This window comes from Emys orbicularis, chromosome 13 (genome assembly GCF_028017835.1).
Source record: "Emys orbicularis isolate rEmyOrb1 chromosome 13, rEmyOrb1.hap1, whole genome shotgun sequence".
NCBI classification, from domain to species: Eukaryota; Metazoa; Chordata; order Testudines; family Emydidae; genus Emys; species Emys orbicularis.
The window spans coordinates 34888534-34908427 of NC_088695.1; the positions used below are offsets into that span (position 1 = coordinate 34888534).

A 19894-nucleotide genomic window follows, 5' to 3' on the forward strand; every position below is an offset into this window, starting at 1 on the left:
GGTAGGAATGGGGTCTAGTGATTAAAGCAGAGGAAAAGGAGTGAGACTTGGGTTCTGGGCTCAGTTCTGCCACTGACTCATTGCGTGACCTTGGGCAAGTCATTTCTCCTTTTTTGCCCCTCAGCTTTGCTCTCTGTTCATTGGGGGGTGATGATATTTATCTACCACACCGGGGCGTGGAGAGGCTTTAGTCCATCAGCGCTTGGCAGGTGCTTTGAGAGCTGAGGATGGAAGGCGCTAGAAAAGGCTCAGAAGGGTGGCTGCAGTTTGTCGATTGAGTCTCAGAGCGATGGCCGAGTTAATATTCGGACATCTCGGGTTTTATAGAGCGTCACTGATCGAGAGCTGTTGCATCTGGGAAAAGTGAGCACCTCCGACTTGGCCTCAGTTGCTCCCCCCAGAGGCTAAACTGCAAATCTCAACTAAAGAATGTTGGACGCTCTTTGTACAATGCGGAGTTTGGCACAAAACTGGACTCTAAATGCCATCCAGCATCTAGAGTGTACTGCTTCTCTCCTGCCGGGCGCATTTGCCTATTCATCTGTGGACTGCGTCCTGCGCTGCTGCCTTTTACATCTCTGGCTGGCCCAGCCCCTGGGATAACTTTCCTCCCAGCAGCACATACGCCCAGGCATGGAGGCAGAGCCATTCAGAATGAACAGAGGCTGAGCTTGCTCTTGGAATGCAAATGTGGGTTTCGTTGCAGTGAACAATGCCAGGGTTTATAGCACTGGCTCCGGAGAGCGCACACAATCCCCGAGGAGGGGAAACAGACCAGACAAATCCAGTGAGTCGCTACTTTGCCCTATCATCCCGAACAGTGCAACACAAGCGTTCTCCGCATGACATTGGGCCAGGGGGTGGTCTCATTTATACTGATGTACATCTGGAGTGACTCTGATGGTAATGGTGTTACTTCAGATTTACATTTGAGTCACCCTCCAATCGGAGCACTGCCCGTGGCACCTTTTATTTATCTGTCACGTCCCTGGCCCCAGTCACCGGAGCCTCTGAGCGCTTCTCGAGCGTTAATGGATTTAGCCCCACAACACCATTGGGAGCTTGGGCAGGGCTGTTACCCTTGTTGTAACATGGGGATCTGAGGCATGGAGAGGTTACAAGAATTGCCCCAGGTCACACAGGAAGTCAGTGGGGGAGCAGGGGGTTGAATTCAGGTTTCTGGACCACTTTGCCATCCATCCATCTTCCTCTATTGTCCTCTGTACTGAGCAGAACGGAAAGGGCAGGCCAGACTCCAGCTTCGATTAATGAGGAGTCGCCCTTCCTTACCCCTAGGGCCTGAGCCTCCTTTCTCCCAGGAGCCAAACCCTTCCCTCTGCCGGGTCACTCTTTGCTAAAGCTACTGATCCACTGGCCTGGGTCTCCTATGAATTGCCCAGTATGACTTGAAATACTCCAGCTGTTTGCTCTCTATGGGGCTTCTATACACGGCCCTTGGATCCAGCCCAAAGCTCAGAAAAGCCTTGGATTTTAAGCTGATTTCCCCCCACCCCACCCCCACCCCCAAAAAGCTTCTTGCCCTCGCTTGCTGGGCAGCGTCAGGCCTCGCACTGGCCGAGGCATGGGGGGATGGGACAGAAGCGGATTCTTGTTGTCGGGTGGTTGGATTTATACAATCTCTGGCAGTAACGTTGTTACACAGCACTGGGGACCACTTCATCCCCCTGGCAGCCTTTTAGTTGCTGGTGTCTGCTCTTCTTGGACATGGCTGGGGTTTGTTGTCCAGCCAGTGCCGGTCCTTGGATGCAGCTCCGTCACATATTGGCTTTTCCAGAGGGAAGGGGATGGAATCTCTAGTTTTTCCCCAGAGTAGTTACATTGTGCTCCAGAGCCTTTCACGGGGGGTGTTTAACGGGCTTCTGGATCTGGGGTAAGTTCTGTCTCCCTCTGTGATTTGCCAGGTGCACGGAGGAAGTGAAGACCCCTGGCGAGGAAGTCAGCAAAGCCAAGGTCCACTACAATGTGGAGTTCACCTTTGACACCGACGCGCGAGTGGCCATCACCCTTTATTACCAGGCTACCGAAGAATTCCAGAACGGAGTAGCCAGGTGAGAAGAGTGCAGGAGGTTCCGGGGGAGGCATTTCCTCCATAAACGAGGGGGGCTGAGGAGTGGGGCTTTCCCCTGGCCCTTGGCTAGTATGGCTTCCCGTAGAGCCAGGCCTGAGCACAGCTCTCCCTCTGTTACTGCCCGGGAGGATTGTTGCTCCAGGGAGCGAGAAGCCCAGTGCACTGGGACAGCTCTGCCAGAGGCGGTTCCCAGTACAGCTTGTTCAGTTTTGCTGCCGTTGAAGATTAGAGGTGGGCTCCCCACACTCCTCAGCCCAGGTGTCAAGGCCTGTCCCAGACCATGGCCTCCCCCAGGAGTCCTGGCCAGCCCAGCGCCCCCCGCGGCTTTATTTCTCTTCAGTGAGTTGAGAGTCCTAGACTGCCTGAGTCTCATCCCGTCCCGCCTCCACTTCTATGCGGAGGGCACCCGAGAGGAGTATGGGCTCAGAGATGTTCCTTTGCTGGGCTTCCCCTTACACAAGGCTGAGGTGTGCTAAGCAGGTGGCCCACTGCAGGACCATTAGGCCTTGACAGAGTGTCCCCACCTTGCCAAGGGGAGTGGCCACGTGTTGATCTCTCCCCATCCTGGATGGCTGGTGGGACATCAAAACATGCCTGAAATACCTTTTGACCCTCAACTACCAGCCTTCAGCCACCTTGGATAGGGACTGATGGGACCAAACCCAGGTTTCTCACAGAAGACCTGGGAGGAGGCGGCTCTTGTCTCTGCTCTTCGGGAGCGCTCCTCACTGGGGTGAGCCGATGCACTGCGGAAAGGATAGTGAGAATGCAAAGCCTGGGCACTAACTCTGTCGCCCTGTGATTGGCAGCTACCTCCCCAAAGACACCAGCTTGCAGTCAGAGACGGTCCATTACAAACGAGGGGTGTGCCAGCAGTTCTGCGTCCCCTCCCACACCGTCGATCCTTCCGAATGGGCAGAAGAGGAGGTAAGCCAGCCCGGCAAGAAGCCACGAGACGCAGTTTGTAAGCTCTTCTCGGTCAGACACACTCGCCGAGGTCTGGGCTGCCCCTGTGGGTAACTCCCAGCCATTGGCATGTGCTCTGTGGTTTGGAACAGCTCCTGGGCCGTGGCAGCAGAGTGCACACAGCTGAGTGGGACGTGGGTGGCAGTGGCATGTTGGGAGCCAGCGCAAGGCTCATCACTAAGTAAAGAGAGGAGGAAGCTGGAAAGCAAGTCACAAAAGTCTGAGGGACCAGTGCTAGTGATGAACCAGTGGCTGGGAATCACTGATCAATAGCACTGATTTAAAATAAACAAGCTAAAGCAGGGTCATGTGGAGCCCTTCAAAGCTGCTGAGCCCTGGAGAGGTAAGGAGAGCGCTCTCCAAAGCTGTAGAGCTGCATGGCTCTGCTCCATTAGAGTCTGAAACTGGGATCCATGTGTCCTTTGTTTTCAGCATGGATAGAATCTGGTTTTGTAGAGATATGCATACCCTTGAGCTGCAGAGGTATCAAAGTGCCTCGCAGCCATATAGTCGTCCTTCTGTTGCTTGTGTGGCACCTCCATTACCGGAGGTTTGCAATCATGGTAGCCCGTTCTGAACAATCCTCTGCTAATCTCTTTGCAGATGGATAGTCCTTTTGATCCTCTCAGGATACCACATCGTCCATCCACGGTCATCTTTTTTCTGCCTCAAATTCTTCTGCCATCGACTTTCCCTGCTGGTGCCTGCAAACACACGTTGCCTGCTAAATCTCTTAAAATGTGCCCTGCAAATCAAATGTTTCTTTTCATAAGATCTCTGGCTAGTGTTTGCTGAGTTCCAAGCATCTCCAATACTTTTAGTTGGTTACGTGGTCTATCGGTGATATTTTCAAAATTCTATAATACCAGGATTGGAAGGATTCTAGTTTCTTTCTTATCAATTGTTTGGATGTCCATGTTTCACAGCCATAATTTAACGCATCAAATGTAAGTTAAGAGTCAGAATTCAGTCTTCAAGTTTATGTCCCTGCTCATCTTATGTTTATTCTTCCAGAATGCCTCTTCCACTCTTGCTATTCTGGTGCTAACTTCAATATCCAATCTTCTGTAATGATGCTTCTTAAGTAGCAATAATTTCTCACTTGCTGTACAACTGTGTCGTTCACTGGCCTCATGCATGTTTTCCCAGGATCCTTGCATACGACCCTAGTTTTTTGTCTTGTCCATGTTCAACTCTAGATCATAATCTTTGTCATCTTCATATATAATTGCCACTAATTTCATCAAACTTTCTTCTGAATCAACAGCAGTGTGTCGTCTGCATAGCAAATGCTATTTACCTGTTTTCCTTCTCTTTCTTAGATTAATTTAATCAAACACTCACTATAAATGTTGAGTTAAGTTGATATAACAACCTTGTCTTACTCCTCTCTTGATCTCTATTCAATTTTCATTTTCATCTCCCATTTTGCTTTCTGATTCCCGTATCATTGTTTTATTACTTGGAGTTCATATCCATCAATCCCCACAAATCTTCATATGTTGAGCAATTTGTAGTGGTAGGTGCTGTCACATGCTTTTTGGAAGTCAATGAAACAAGTGTACTGTTTTCCCAGTTTCAGCCAGTCTTTCTAATGTCCGCTTCATGTCCCTAATAGTGTTTATCATGCTTTTTCCACATTTGAAGCCGTTATTTCTTTCACTTATTTCCTCATCAATCTTTCCTTGTACTTGGCCTTGAACAACTCACAAAAGTATCTTAGAGGCATGAGACAGTAGGCTGACTGTTCTGTAGGCTTTACAATCTATGGCGGCGGCCTTTGGGGGGATTTGGGTACACAGTGATGTTGTAAAAAGCAACAAAGAGTCTTGTGGCACCTTATAGACAGACGTATTGGAGCATAAGCTTTCGTGGGTGAATACCCACTTCGTCAGACGCAGGTGGTGATGTTGTGAAGACTTCTGGCAATTCTCCAGCCTGACTCATTTCTCCTTACCTCTGACAGGGCTTTCAAGCCTTTGTCCCCGATGCTTTTTAACAATTCAGCCAGTATTCCATCACAACCTAGTGCTTTTCCACATGCTGCCGTGATTTCTTCATCCATTATTGGCAGATAGTCATAGTCAGATCTAACAGGGAAGAGGCCTGGGCCAAAATGCAGAGGTAATGAGCAAGGGTCAGCCAACGAGGTTTCAAGAAACCTGTGCCACAGAGGGGTGGAAAACAACCCACTCTTCATTCTATGAAGCTCAAAACAAATAGTAAAAAAACAGGGGACCTTTAACAATACATGGAACTGAAAAAGACCCTGAAAACATTCCAAGCATCAGCAACTGTACCCCATAAAGGAGAGAGCAGAATTAGCTCTGTGGGTGGAATCCTGTCTTTCTCACCCTAGAGAAAGGGTCAGTGCCTAGATGCTACAGTGACTGGTGCTGTATGACTAAGAGAGGCTTTTTAACTCCTTCGCTCCTATGCACCAGAAAAGTAGCATGGTCTGGTACGTTCTGTTCATGGTCCTTGTTAGAATATGGTGGGGGTGGGGGAGGAGGGACTTGTGTTATGGGGTTAACTAAACTGGTTTGCATGTGGTTAAGCAGTGACAGATTTGTAGTTGCATAGAGCTACTGAGTAAACTTCAGTGCTTTACGTGAAACTGAGGGTCCTTCACATCCCGGGATGTACCAAGATGTAATGGCACCATAGCAGCGTGAGAGCTTTGAGGAGCTGAGAGCCGTGAGGTGCTTATTTCTGTGCGTCCGTATCTTACACCTTCACTGCAGAGAAACATCCCTGGGCACTTCTTAAGGGTGTCAAGTATCAGAGGGGGTAGCCGTGTTAGTCTGGATCTGTAAAAAGCAACAGAGAGTCCTGTGGCACCTTTAAGACTAACAGATGTATTGGAGCATAAGCTTTCGTGGGTGAATGCCCACTTGGTCGGATGCATGTACTGGAAATTTCCAGGGGCAGGTATAAATATGCTGGCAAGAATCAGTCTGGAGCTAACGAGGCTAGTTCAATCAGGGAGGGTGAGGTCCTCTGCTAGCAGTTGAAGTGTGAACACCAAGAGAGGAGAAACTGCTTCTGTAGTTGGATAGCCATTCACAGTCTTTGTTTAATCCTGATCTGATGGTATCAAATTTGCAAATGAACTGAAGCTCAGCAGTTTCTCTTTGGAGTCTGGTCCTGAAGTTTTTTTGCTGTAAGATGGCTACCTTTACATCTGCTATTGTGTGGCCAGGGAGGTTGAAGTGTTCTCCTACAGGTTTTTGTATATTGCCATTCCTGATATCTGACTTGTGTCCATTTATCCTTTTACGTAGTGACTGTCCAGTTTGGCCAATGTACATAGCAGAGGGGCATTGCTGGCACATGATGGCATATATAACATTGGTGGATGTGCAGGTGAATGAGCCGGTGATGTTGTAGCTGATCTGGTTAGGTCCTGTGATGGTGGTGTAGATATGTGGGCAGAGTTGGCATCGAGGTTTGTTGCATGGATTGGTTCCTGAGTTAGAGTTGTTATGGTGCGGTGTGTGGTTACCTCGTTTTCTCCAGACTGATTCTTGCCAGCACATTTATACCTGCCCCTGGAAATTTCCATTACATGCATCCGACCAAGTGGGCATTCACCCACGAAAGCTTATGCTCCAATACATCTGTTAGTCTTAAAGGTGCCACAGGACTCTCTATTGCTCTTAAGGGTGTGTTCGCTGTAATGGATCAGATCCCTAGCTGGTGTAAATTGACATGGGACCATTTGCATCACTGGGCTGGCTCCCGCGACTGGTGTCAATCGGTGTAGCTCCATTAAAGTCAATGGAGTTGCATTGATTTATACCAGCTGAGAATCTGGCTCAGTGACTCTTCCTGCAATAGTCACACATTTCCTTCTCTCTCTCCCTCTCTTTACAGCTGGGCTTTGACCTGGACCGAGAGGTGTATCCCATGGTGGTGCATGCCGTCGTGGACGAGGGAGATGGTAGGAACAGACCCTTGGGATTGCAGGGCTTCATTTCCCTACGTCCGCAGCGAGGTGGATGAGCTTTAAGGCTCTGGTGCCCCGCGCGACTTGCCCTGCAGATGGTGTCTGTGTTCTTACAATGCAGCCTCCGTTTGCGCAGTGAACTTTCAGCGTCTGCTCTTGAACATGTGTGTTGCTCCAGTCCCCTGTGCTGGTACAAGACAGCCCAGATGGCCTGATAAATGGATTTACTTTGCTCTTGCTGGAGAGGGAAAATAAAGGCTCATTATTGATTCCTCGGCAGAGGTTTTTCAGCCTTATCCTCAAGGCCTTTGAGATTATCAGCTCTTTGGGGCAGGGCCTGTCCTTTATGCTATGTTTGTACAGCACCTAGCACAAAGGGCCCGGCCTGGCCAGGCTCTTTTAAATATCATGGAAATGTAAACATTAAATAATAACAAAAGGCCATATCCAGCTGGACGTACACCCGGGGGCATGGATGCTGCAGCACGGCACATCCTGCAGTTGCTTCATTTAAACTGGAAAAGGGAGGGGTTTTAATGAACGATCTCCCCTGGCCAGGAGCCCTCGAGCCTTTGAGGTTGATATTCAGTTCAGGGCTCAGGACCCCGCTGAGCACTCTGTTCGAGGGCCCAATGCACAGCTTGCTGAAGTCAATGGAAAGCTTCCTTTTGGCACCAGTGGGCTTTGGATCAGGCCCTGGGGGAAGGAAAGCGAGTCCTGAGAACTCCATAGCGGGCCTGACCCTGGACACTGAGTGTCCTCTGCCCTCATTGAAATCCAGGGCACGCAGCACTCTGCAGGATCAGGCCCTGTATGGAGATGGCTGGGGGTGTTGTAGACCCTCCCCCGGCCCCGTCTTGCAGAGTTTAAGTGGCACTGGGGGGCTGTCAGGGAATTCTGAATCCAAGGAAATGCATTTCCCCTGTGCTGCAGCTGGGACCCCCTTATCTTGCCCTATAAATATTTGTCCTCTGTTTTTATAAAGGTCACTCAATAAGGTGGTTACACTTTCTCTAGCCCAGATAAGGAGCCCGGGCAGGGCTCAGCTTTCCCCTGGGGAAGTGGATGGTTCCTGGCTTATAACAGCAGCAGCTCTCATTGGGAGCACAGGCCAGGCCCCCACCAGCACAAACAGGCCAGGAACTCTGCCTGGGCGCTCTTGGTAGGAACCCCACTTCTATGGAAGCTTTGTCTTGGGGGTAGGGTGACCAGACAGCAAATGTGAAAAATCGGGACAGGGGGGTCAGGGGTAATAGGAGCCTATATAAGAAAAAGACCCAAAAATCAGGACTGTCCCTATAAAATCGGGACATCTGGTCACCCTACTTGGGTGCTGAGTATCCGACCTGAGCCTTTCCCCTTAGCCCACTGGAGTCTCTCCAGACTCTCAGGAATTGGCTGACATGGACCCAGGCTTCCAGCGCTGCCTTGTTAAAAGCCCTTGTCCTGCCCCTGGGGAGTGCCCTCGAGCGGAGCAGCATGCGGAGTGAGGGGCACTCCCAGATGCAATGGAAGACGTGTCCTTTCGTAACCCACACGTTCCTGTTCCTTGTGAACCTTCCAGTGTGCGGCACGAAAAGATTTGGCCTGTCTCCGAGACCGTTCTTGCCCAGGGACCAATATGGTCTAGGGGGAGTCAGCATGGATTGGGGGACTGGGAGCCAGGGCCTCCTGGATTCTAATTCTTGCTCTGCCGCTGACCCGCTGGGAGTCAGCCACTCGGCTTCTTCGTGCCTCCATTTCCCCATCACGCAGTAGGGATACCATCCCCCAGGGGCGCTAGGAGGATTAGCCAGTTGAAGTCTGTACAGTGCTTTAAAATGTTACAGACCGGTTTTCTGGATGATCCTCTGTCAGAGAGGTGGGAAATAAGCTGGTTCTAATAAGGTCACAGGGCAAATGAATTGCAGTCAGTGAAGTTACCCCAAAGAGGAGTTTGGCCCTTGGCATTCCCAGTTCATTCCCCTTACATCCTTGTGCCTTCGCACTGCAGCTTTGCGACAGCGTCACGGTTCCATGGGGACGAGCCGGGCTTTGCAGCAGTCGTCTCAGTCCCATATGGGCCTTGGGTGTTACGCCCTAGCCCTGATCTGCTGGGCAGAGGCAGCACATTGCAGCTCGTACTGAGCATCCACAGAGCCATTTCCCTCCTGACGGAGCGAAAACCCTCCACGTAACAGCTGCGCCTTCAACGGGTGGCTGGGGAGAGGGACTAGCAGCCTAGCTCACATACGTGCTAACCCATAGCAGCCCCTGCCTCCAGTCTGTAGGAGTTAAAGAGAAGAGACTGACCGGTTCCTCCTGCCTGACCTTGGGAACGTGTCATCTTCCCTGTATCCAAACATGGCACCCTTCCCCCCTCTGCTTTTCCCATTGCAGTGCCCAGCAGGCAGTGCTCCTGCCCCAGATCAGCTGGATGTGGTGTTCCGTATCCCACTCCTGCAATGGGCGCTGGGGCAGTGACCCGGATTCCCAGCTGCAGGGCATCCCTTTTACCTCTCGGCCCTGCCCCTTTTGTATCTTGCAGAGCACCTCGGCCACTGCCACGTACTGCTGGCGACGTTTGAGAAGGTGAGTGAGTCTCTGTCAGGTCCATGTACCGTACAGTCTGGCTTTCCTGTCCAGTGGAGTGGGCCGTTTAACCCCTTTCCTCCCAGCATGGATGGGACAGCAGGACCCACAGGACAAACTGCCACACGTGGAAATCAAAAGGCTGGCACCTAACTCTGGGTTTAAGCCCCGAGGGCAAAAAATGATCTAACTTTTGAGGTGTCGAGCCCGATATCCAGGCTGCTTATTTATTATTTGCCTGAATATTGATTTGAGAGCTTAACTTTAGGCCCTCAAGTTGGAAACTTTCGGTCACAATGTCTAATCCATTGAAACAGCACTGGAGGGGCCTTTGTGTTGCATATTCCTGTGGTACATTTCTAACTTTACTATAGCTTGATAAACTGGTGTTTGCATACATGGAGAAAGAGAGCAATCTTGATATAAGATCAGCTGGTTAATGGAGAATCTGTTGGACGTCTACATGGTTAGGCTTGGCTGAATTTGGTTTTTATTTTTTTATCATTTTGACAGATGTTTATTTTTAAGCATTTATTTCAATTTTTATCAAAGTAAATTCTCACAGTTGTGCATAATTAGGGGGTTTAACCATTTTTATCTATTTATCCATATTTTCACGATTGTGTGAAGTTATTGGGGGGGGGCAGACAATGGGATGGCTCAGACAATCGTTATTTAATTACAGTGGACGTTGAGATTCAAAAAGTTAAAGCTTTACAACCGTTAAAACACAAATGGTCAGCATCACATGTCCAAATAGACAAAGTAAATAGCCTTAAATCAACCTCTAAGAAGTTCTTAAGCAGCATTTCCTGACTTTGCTTCTCTGTACATTTCCAGTATTATCAATGGCAACATTCTTTCATCAGTTTGCATGTGCATGTGTGAAATTGACATTTACTGATAACTATCTAATCCTGCCAAGCCTAGCTACAGGTGTCACAATATACAGCATGTGATAAATACACCACAGCTCCCTTCCCTCCCTCTAGCGTCTATGGTTGCTTTGGATTAACTTGGAGTACAATTTCCTTGTTTTCAGCATGCAGATGGTAGCTTTTGTGTGAAGCCCCTCAAGCAGAAACAAGTGGTGAGTGTATGTGGGGTTGGGGCTGGCTAGCACTGGCCTGGTCCTGGGGGCTGAGGGGCAGTTCTTCCTTGCTGGTGGGCTGGCCTGGACGGGAGCTTGAATCCAGGAAGGATTTGCGGGTCTGTTAGAATCACTGGTGCGATGAGATGTCCCCTTCGCAGCCAGGGCGTGGCATGCATAGAGACAGCCTGCACCCAGCGTAGGGCTCTGGGAGTGGGGTGGTGGGGAGGGGGTCCCTCCTCACGTGGTGGGGAACAGGAAGGCTTAGAAAGAGGCCGTCCCAAGGAGACTATCTGAAATGAGCTGGCGTGGCGGCACCAGCGTAACTCTGCATCGCCCATGTGACTTCCCCGTATCTGTGGGTTCCAGGTGGATGGAGTTAGCTACCTCCTTCAGGAGATCTACGGGATCGAGAACAAATACAACACGCAGGACTCCAAGGTAAGGGTGTGTCCCCCGGGGGTGGGACGCAGGTCCTGGGAAAGGGAGGTGCCCTCCTTAGTCGCCGTTCTCTTTGGAGCACACATCTCTCCTCTTCCACTTTAACTTAATGCAGTGACTGTTTAGCACTCTCAGGAATAGGGAGTTTATAGAACAGTGCATTGGCCTTGGCCCAGTGCTTCTATTGCTCCACAATGGTACGCTCCAGCTATCCCTGCTATCCCAGTCTTGGGTTCCCCACACTGCGTGGCCAGTGCCCCTCAGGCCTGGCCAGCAGTGCCCGCGGCAATCCCAGGCTCATCCCATCTTCGCAGCACTCCAGACTCAGTCACCCTCCTCTTGCTCTGGTCCAATCCTGGACCCACCTTAATGCCTTTTCCACCCAATAAGCACTAGGGGGAGATCTCCAGGCTCATGTTCAATAAGGATTTGAACCAAGGCCCGTGGAGGTAAAAAGCCCAAGTACTGAGGCTCTTTTCCATGGGTCTTCCTGTTCAGTTGTCTCTGCACATAGGGCTGCAGTGACTCTCTGGGGTGAATCCTTGCCTGTCAAGGACCCTAGCTGCTGTGGAGCTGGTGCAATGCTGGATTGGTGGGAGCTGCACAGGGAAGCCCCAGGCATAGCTCCTCGGGGCTCCCTGCGTGTTTGGGCAGCAGTGGGTTAAGGGCTGAGGTGGGCCAGTTGATCTACCACTCTGCAGATCTGTGAGCCATTGACCCCTGCAGAACAGGAGCTGCTCGGGCTGCTGCAGGCTCCCACTGCAATAGCAGCCACTCCAAGGGCAAGGCTTTCTCCCACTGTGCCAAGCCCAGCTGGAGGGCCTCATTCTCTCTCTTCCTGCCCAGGTGGCTGAGGACGAGGTGAGCGATAACAGCGCAGAGTGCGTGGTCTGCCTCTCGGATGTGCGGGACACTCTGATTCTACCCTGCCGCCATCTTTGCCTCTGTAACACTTGTGCGGACACCCTGCGTTACCAAGCCAACAACTGCCCCATCTGCAGGCTGCGTAAGGCTCAGGGCTCTTTTCAGATCCCGTGGTGGAAGAGGACTGATTCCTATGGGGGAGGATTGAGGGGGGGCATTGTCCCAAGTTGGTTTACTCTTTAGCTTGGGAAGATCTGTCTTGCACATTCTACACATGGAGTTCACGCAAGACAAAACTCTTAGCTTCACCCAAACTGCTCATGTGATGACTCTGTGCATGGAGCTGAGATTGGCTGGCACTGGCCTTTTCCTAGGGAATGAGAGCAGTTGCTCCTAACTAGTGAATAAGAGCTGGCTGGTCTGGAATAAGGGCTTGAATCTAGGAAGGACTGAGGGTCTATTAGAAGCGCTAGTGCATTGACAGACATCGTCATCTGCCTGGTGTTAGAGGTAGCTCCATGCAAAACCCTTTTCTATCATTTTTACAGCACTAATTTCATTTCAAGAAATTTTGCACCTGCATTGTTTGTGGGGTTTTGGTTTTTATTTTTTTCAAAATTTTGTGAAATGAGGTTTTGGCATTGATAAAAAAAATACCAAAATTCAACATTTTTTTGTGTGCAAATTCTGGGGCAAAAATCTTTGACCAAAACTTCAAGTTTGGAATTTTGAAAATGTTAGTGTCTCCTGCTTGAAAATAGGTCCGTCCTGAGTGATGAACACGTCATTTTTTTCCCCACCGAAAACAGCTGTATTTTTAAGGTGGAAAAACCTGAAATTTTGCAGGTTTTACACAAAATGTGTGAAATTTCAACAAAATGCAAAACCTCCAATCCTGAACAAATGCAAAAACCTCCAGTTCCATCCGGACGATTTTGTATGGCCTTCACTAGCGTGGAATAGAAGAAATAAAACAGCACTTATGAAAACAAGCGGCATTCTCCGGGGGGGTTGGGTCTCCCGCTTGTTATATTAGAAATGAACTTTCTGTATCCTTCCCTCCCCTCCCCCCACTGTTCAGCATTCCGAGCCTTGCTCCAGATCCGAGCAATGAGGAAAAAACTTGGCCCTCTCTCTCCAACCAGCTTCAGCCCAATCATCGCCTCCCAAACGTCCGATTCTGAGGAGCACTCGGTAAGTATTGACCAGAGAAGCCAACCCATCAGCCCTCGCGTGCGTAGTCCTGACCCCGCTGTTACTCCCCACGGTGTATAGTCACTGGGATGCAAAACAGCACCCAGGCTTCTAAACAAAGGATAACCCAGGAAGGGGAATTCCTTCCACTTTCAAGCCTGGGAGTGCTGAACTCACACAACATCCAGGAACAAAGTGCATTGACAGAGCTGTGCGGGGTGGGGAATCCGGGGCTGGACTAATCAGGGACATTGTAGCTCAGGTTGAAGGTGCATTGGCAAAGCTGAGGTGGGGCGCAGGGCTAGCGTAGTAGGGGGCTGAAGGGTGCGGTAGAAGCTTGCACAGCTCTTGCCTGCTCTATGCCTCCCTCCAAGCGGTGGTCTCGGGCCCCTGCGTTCCTGGCCACCAAGTTTCGTATCTATAGGCCGCCGCTTTGGAATGAATTGCCCTGCCTGGAGCAGAGGGGGCAGTTGTGTTGTGAAACATGGGCTGTTGAATGCTCATTCCCAGGCCTGTCTCTGCTCCTTGTAGTCTTCTGAGAACATCCCTCCTGGCTACGAGGTAGTGTCTCTGCTGGAAGCTCTCAACGGGCCCCTCACTCCGTCCCCGGCCGCCCTTCCACTGCACGGGCTTGGGGACAGCCACGGGGCAGGGATGTTGCCGTCATATGGCAGCGACAGCCACCTGCCTCCCATCAGGACGCTCTCTCCCCTTGACTGCTTGTCGGACTGTGGCAGCCAAGGGCTCAAACTCAAGAAGAGCCTATCAAAGTAAGTCACTCGCTGCCTTTCCCTTCCGCACGTTACCGGACGCTCTTGCAGCCAGAGGGAGAGGGACTCTGGCCTAAGCTTCCTCGTAGGGTCCAGTCCCCAGCCCTTAGCTTCCAAAATACCCACTGGGGGAGGGCAGAGCAGAGATGGCAGGATCGGGCCCACATCCAGTAAAGCCATGTACTTCTGAAGGGCCTGATCCAGCTCCCTTTGGTGCCAATGGGAATCCTTCCATTGACTTCAGCGGGCTCTGCATCAGGCCCCGGGACCTTCCCCTGATGGGTCCTATCTGTCCTGTGCTTCTTCCCTAATGGTGTGGTCCTGCCTAGCATGCTGGAGGAGAAACATCCTCTCCCCCGTCCCCTCAGTGCTGCCTCAGGTGTCTGTTGCATCCTGATTCTCCAGGGGACTGTTGGCACTTGGCAGAAATGCTGTGGTGGAGACTTGCAGTAGAAGGATGAATGTGCCAATGCCAAGGAACCCCAAGTGTTGGCTAAGGGCTGGGTCCTGTCGGATGTCAAACACCCTCAGTTCCTATTTGGGTTCAGCTGGAGTGGGGGCAGCACCCCAGTGGAACAGCTCTGGATTTATCCCGGTATAACTGGGGACAGATTTTTGGTCCAGAAAGCAGAACAGATGGGAGGAGGACCCCGTACAGAGAACAGGGCGAAGGAAAAGACGCTTGTTTCACTGATCCATGTAAATACCACTTTTTACCTTGCCGTTCTGTCTGTCATTAAAGGTGCCCCAGAGACCTGATGTGTGTCTGGGCTACAAAGGGTTAACACCCCTGCCACATGACTGCAGCTACAACTGTTACACCCTCCACTGGCCCGCTCCTGGAGCAGTGGCTTCCTGTGGAGGGCTGCAGCCAGTTGCGTTGACAGCATGGGTTGTGCTAGTGAAATCACTGGAGCAATCGTAAGTTAACAGGCTGCTCCTTTCCCCTTCTTGCTAGGTCAGTTTCCCAGACTTCCTCGGTCCTGCACGAAGAAGATGATGAGAAGTCCTGCAGCGAATCAGAAATCGGGATTTCCAGGAGGAAGTCTCCTCATCAGCATGAGGAGGTGATTATTTAACAGGGTTCTGGTCCAGCTGTCTACTCAGCAAAGAGACCCATGGAACTGGCATTCTGGAGTTCCGTGTTTGTTTTGTTCTGCAGTCATTCTGTATAAAATGAGTCCCCGTTTGCAAGCAAAGCTGTGTTATTTTTTTTCTAATTGGCAACCCTGCAACTCAGCCTGGGATCTGAGAGTCAAGCTGGGCTCTTTCTTTCTTGTGTATCATCGCCAGCAATGAAGATTCTTCAGCCAAGTGCTGTCCTCTCTGAATTACCCCCGTGTAGCCCTGTTGCCCTCTGGGCTTGCACAGATTTAACTGGGGGCATAATTTGAAGAGGCAGGGGATGCGTAGGTGACCGTGGAATCGGAGTGCAGTTAATATTTCTGATACGACCAGAGGCAGGAAAGGATCCTGCTGGTTGTCCCAGAGCTGTATTGGTTCTGCTGGGCTGATGGCAGTAAAACATAGCAGAGACTTAGTAGATTGGACTCTGAATGCCCTCTCAGGGCAGATCTGTTAAATAAGTAGGTGCTATTTTTACACAGTCATTTTCTGGGCAGAGTCATTAATTCGCCTCTCATTCACAGCCCCTGCTATCTAACACTTTGCAGGTTGAGTCAGACCCCCATGATACCCATGTGATGTGGGTCCATATTAGCCCCCTTGTATAGATGGGTAACAGGTGAAGTAAGGTCATAGAGTGCAAGTCAGTGGTAGTGCTGGGAATATCACTCGAGAACTCCTGTCTCTCAGCCTGGCTCTCTGACCGATAGGGATAGAGGATGCTGTCTCCACAAAGATCAGTAGTGGAGTCTGTTGGTGATCAACCAATCTGTCGTGCATGGCCCGAAAGCCTCCGGCTCACTCATTGGTGGGTTCCCATTCTCCAGTGCATTCGAAAAGATGTCCACATCAGTCCATTATCAGAATCTCTTAGCAGTTTGATGGCTAATGTGAAAGGAGTTGGAGAGTTTTAGTCCTAATGTACAGGGGGTCCATGCTGCAAAAAAGCACTCTGATAATTGGCTCAGTTGTTGGCAGCCTCATCAGCAAGGCCAAAGGCGGAATGAGCACCAAGAGTTAAAAACCCTTCTCCCCCCTAGAGGTGGCCCTTGGAGAACAGGCATGTTAGTGGGACATTGTGAAGATACCTGCTCTATTTATTGTCCTGAAGCTTCAAAGACTTTAATCTCCAGGGCTACCAATTCAGAAACTGCCAGGAGCCCTAAATGCCTTGAAAAGTACCAAATTACGATCAGTTGCTTCATCTGCAGGGACCTGTCATCCTCTTACTTTGGTGTGTTTGCTCTCCTTCCAGGAATATGGTATGACACCAGAGAGTGAAAACCTCACCTTATCCTCCTCGGGAGCAATAGATCAGTCTTCGTGCACAGGAACCCCTCTCTCCTCCACCATCTCCTCCCCAGAAGGTACGGTAGGAGACGAGGGACAAGCAGCATTTCAGTGGTCACTTGGCTTCCTGATGGCTGCGTTATGCAACGCCATAGGAGCACGTGGCACTTTGCATTTGAGGAAGAGAGGACAAAGATCTTGTCCCAAGATGCTTCCAGGGGTCTGATCCTGCTTGCCTTAGTCATGTCTGCACTTGGCTGGGAGTAATGCATGAATTAGGTGAACAGGATTTGAGCTGGCTTGTTAATATCTTAATGGTCAAATGCCGCCATCTGTAGATTTCAGAGATGTTTAGGCCAGAAAGGGGCCATTGTGATCATCTAGTCTGACCTCCTGCATAACATGGCCGGAGATCCTCACCTAGTGATGCCTGCATCCAGCCCCGAAGTTGTAGGCTTGATGCAGGCATTGCATGCAGCAGTAGCTTATTCCCATTTAAGCAGTTAAGAAGCCCCCCCAGAAAGACAAGCGGTTTCTTTGTCAAGTGTTCAAAAGGCAGTTACCGACTGCAGTCTCCAGGCCACCCGACGTGGAGGCAAGGACCCAGCTTGAAGGCGCCAGTACCAGGGTTTGGAGAAGGAGAGCGTGCAAAATCGACACCCGTCATTGTAGAATCCATTTTGCAAACTGTTTCCTTTGCAGTCAAACCTGCACAGCCACAGCTGCTCTGCCCTCTCTAATGCTGCCCTGTGTTCTCCACGCTTCCCTTTCTCCCTAGATCCTGGCAGCAGCAGCCTGGCCCAGTCCATCATGTCCATGGCCTCCTCCCAAAGTCAGCACTCCCAGATCAGCACCGACACCATGTCTTCCATGTCTGGCTCTTATGTTGCTCCGGGCACAGAGGAAGAGGGGGACATGCTCCCATCCCCTGCTGCTGCCAGTGGGATTCCTTCAGAAGGAGAGGTAGGTATAGCGGACCTACAAGCATTTCATGCATTGGGGGAGAAGCTGATCGCCATCTGGGGTCAGCAAGAAATGTACCTCTTTGTGGACTAGTATTACACAATGTGATTGATTATTTGCGGGTAGGGCTGTATGTATGCCGGGGAGCAGTGATTTGCGGAGGGGAGGGGAGTTTGTATTCATGGGGGTAGTTTACATCTTCATGTGAAGCATCCAGCCTTGACAGGCTACCGGATTAGGTGGACGAGCCGTGCGGGAGCCTAGTGATTCCTTTGTTCATATGGAATAACACCAGAGACTCTTTCACTTGTTTTCACTGCACTTCTGCTTTAAGATCTGGAGTCCAGTTTTCAAAAAGCTCAAGTGCCTTAGTCAACAGGGACTTAGGCCCTTTGAAAGTCAAAGCAACTTAGACTGCTAAGTGCCTAAGTCCTCTTGAAAATGGGAGTTAGGCTCCTAAGTCACGTAAGCACATTGGAAAATTTGACCTCGGGCTATTAACCCAACTCTGGTCTGACTGCCCTTCTAGACGGGCTGCATCAGCACTCCGGGCACTAGAGGGTTAATGGCTTTGGAACGCATGTGCAGTGAATGATGCACCCGTTTGTCATTTCAATTTGGAGCAGCTAAGTTTGTCATTTTCTAAAACCTTTTGCTTTCAAACAATAAAGGAAAACTTTCTGGCAGAGGAGCCCTGAGGCCTTTCTCCTTTCCTTTCCCTTGCTCCTCCCACTTTCCTTTGTAACTGTTAGATCCATTTCAAAAGTGTGTGTGAGAGAAAACACTGTAGAAAAGAACTGGCTTTTGGAACCGGCGTGGTCCAGTGGGGTAGGGCACTCGGCGTGGTCCAGTGGGGTAGGGCACTCGGCGGGGAGTCAGGAGACGGAGCATCTATTCCTAACTCTGCTACAGATTTGCTGTACAGCCTTGGGCAAGTCAGTGCACCTCTGAGGCTCTCCTATATATCTGCTGAGACTGTCAGCTCTTCAGCACTGGGACTGTGTCCGTGTACGTCTGCACAGTGCCTAGCACAATGGGGCCCTGATCTCAGTTAAGGCCTCTAGGTGTTATTGTCATACAAATAACTTCAGCTTTTTGGTTGCCCAGGGGGGTTATCCTAAACAGCAGCTTGACAAAATTACTGTCAAAACTAGAATTTTGAAGCCCTGTATATTGAACTCAGAAATATTTTTTTGGCTCAAGGGACATGGATTGGAATCTTCCTTGAAAAACATTTTTTTTTAAGCTCAATTGTGCAGCACCAAATAGAGAGAGTACGTCGGCTAATGAGCCTTCCTCTGGGTGAGCCTTCGCCTTTCTGAAAGACAGCGCTGGGGTCTATTATCCCAGCTACCTAAGGGCAGCCCCTGATGATGGAGAACGTTAGCTGCGTATTGCATTGATTCACGGACACACCATGCAAGTAGAATTGTCTGATTTCTCTTGTCCTCCTTTTGCAGTCAACCCCTGTGGAATCTCCAGATAGGAATTTTGTCAGTATCTCTGCGGAGGAGCGAGACGCGGAGGTAAAAACCTATGTTCAAAAGGAAGGACCTTGTCACCAGCCTTTCCTAATGATCAGTGAGCTACGTAATACACTGGATTCATGTGTGTGATCACACCGGTTGCTAGCAGCTGGTCCCATTGCAGTGCTTAATTTGTACCAAGGCTGAACCCTGGCACCTCTGGGCTTGCCAGGTCAGCTGTGAAAGTAAAAAATTTGGCATCTCTTTCGTTACAAATTAAGACCTGCCACAGCGTGTATAAGGCCTTGCTATTTACCTGACGGAGCTATTCCTTAGCTCAAGCTTTAGAGGCGTGTGCTTTTGTGCTGAAAGTCCTGGGTAGAGCTGTGTGAGTAATGAATTATTTTATTTGGTTTGCTGGCAACTCAGAATTTGAAAAAAAAAAAAAATCATTTCGGGTCAAACCAAAAATGAAATTTTTGGCACATCAGAGTTTTTAAAAAATCCATTTCTGGTCCAACAAAACGTTCCGTTCAGCCTGACATGAAAGGCTTTCATTTCAGTTTGGAGCATTTTTAGGCTTTAAATTTTTTTTAAAAATAGAATTAAAGGCCATTTTCAAACAAGCACTTCAGACTGAAAAACTGAAAGCAAATGTTTTGATTTTTTTTCAGAATTTCTTCTCTGCTCTTTTTCAATGCAAACAAATTGTCAACATTTGCAGAATGTTTTGGTGCTGCAGAATCTGCCTTTTTCACTGCCAAAAAAAAAAAAAACAACAACCAAAGTTTCAGTTGAAAAACTGCACCCAGCACTAACCCTGGGTTCTGTCTCGGCTGATGACTCACAGTGGCTCCGTGTAGGTGGCCTGAATATAATGACACTCGGTGTCCTAGCTTGTCTTCCTTGGCTGGAGAAACGAGAGTGTCAAGCTCTTGGGGGGTGGGGGGGAACTGAGATGAGTGAGAACTGCCACCAGGAGAGTTTTGTCGTAGCATCGTGAGGTGAGGAGATGCACCACCCCCGGCAGGACTGGCAGTAGCTGTGGGAGGGGCAGATCCTCTGGCAGTGATGCAGATTATCCCTGGGACAAGCTCAGAGGATGAATATTCAGTA

The 19894-nt window shown here is 49.9% G+C and overlaps 1 protein-coding gene across 1 annotated transcript in view; it reads left to right on the forward strand.

The window, feature by feature from the left end:
• RNF157 (ring finger protein 157) overlaps positions 1-19894 on the forward strand; it is a 79051-nt gene that overhangs the window by 42151 nt on the left and 17006 nt on the right. Inside the window, exons 4-16 of the mRNA XM_065415828.1 lie at positions 1923-2069; positions 2899-3016; positions 6932-6998; positions 9532-9575; positions 10618-10665; positions 11035-11106; positions 11953-12112; positions 13052-13164; positions 13696-13934; positions 14893-15001; positions 16315-16426; positions 17128-17312; positions 18773-18838. Coding sequence (XP_065271900.1) covers positions 1923-2069; positions 2899-3016; positions 6932-6998; positions 9532-9575; positions 10618-10665; positions 11035-11106; positions 11953-12112; positions 13052-13164; positions 13696-13934; positions 14893-15001; positions 16315-16426; positions 17128-17312; positions 18773-18838 — 1480 coding nt within the window. The remainder of the gene's footprint in view (positions 1-1922; positions 2070-2898; positions 3017-6931; positions 6999-9531; positions 9576-10617; positions 10666-11034; positions 11107-11952; positions 12113-13051; positions 13165-13695; positions 13935-14892; positions 15002-16314; positions 16427-17127; positions 17313-18772; positions 18839-19894) is intronic.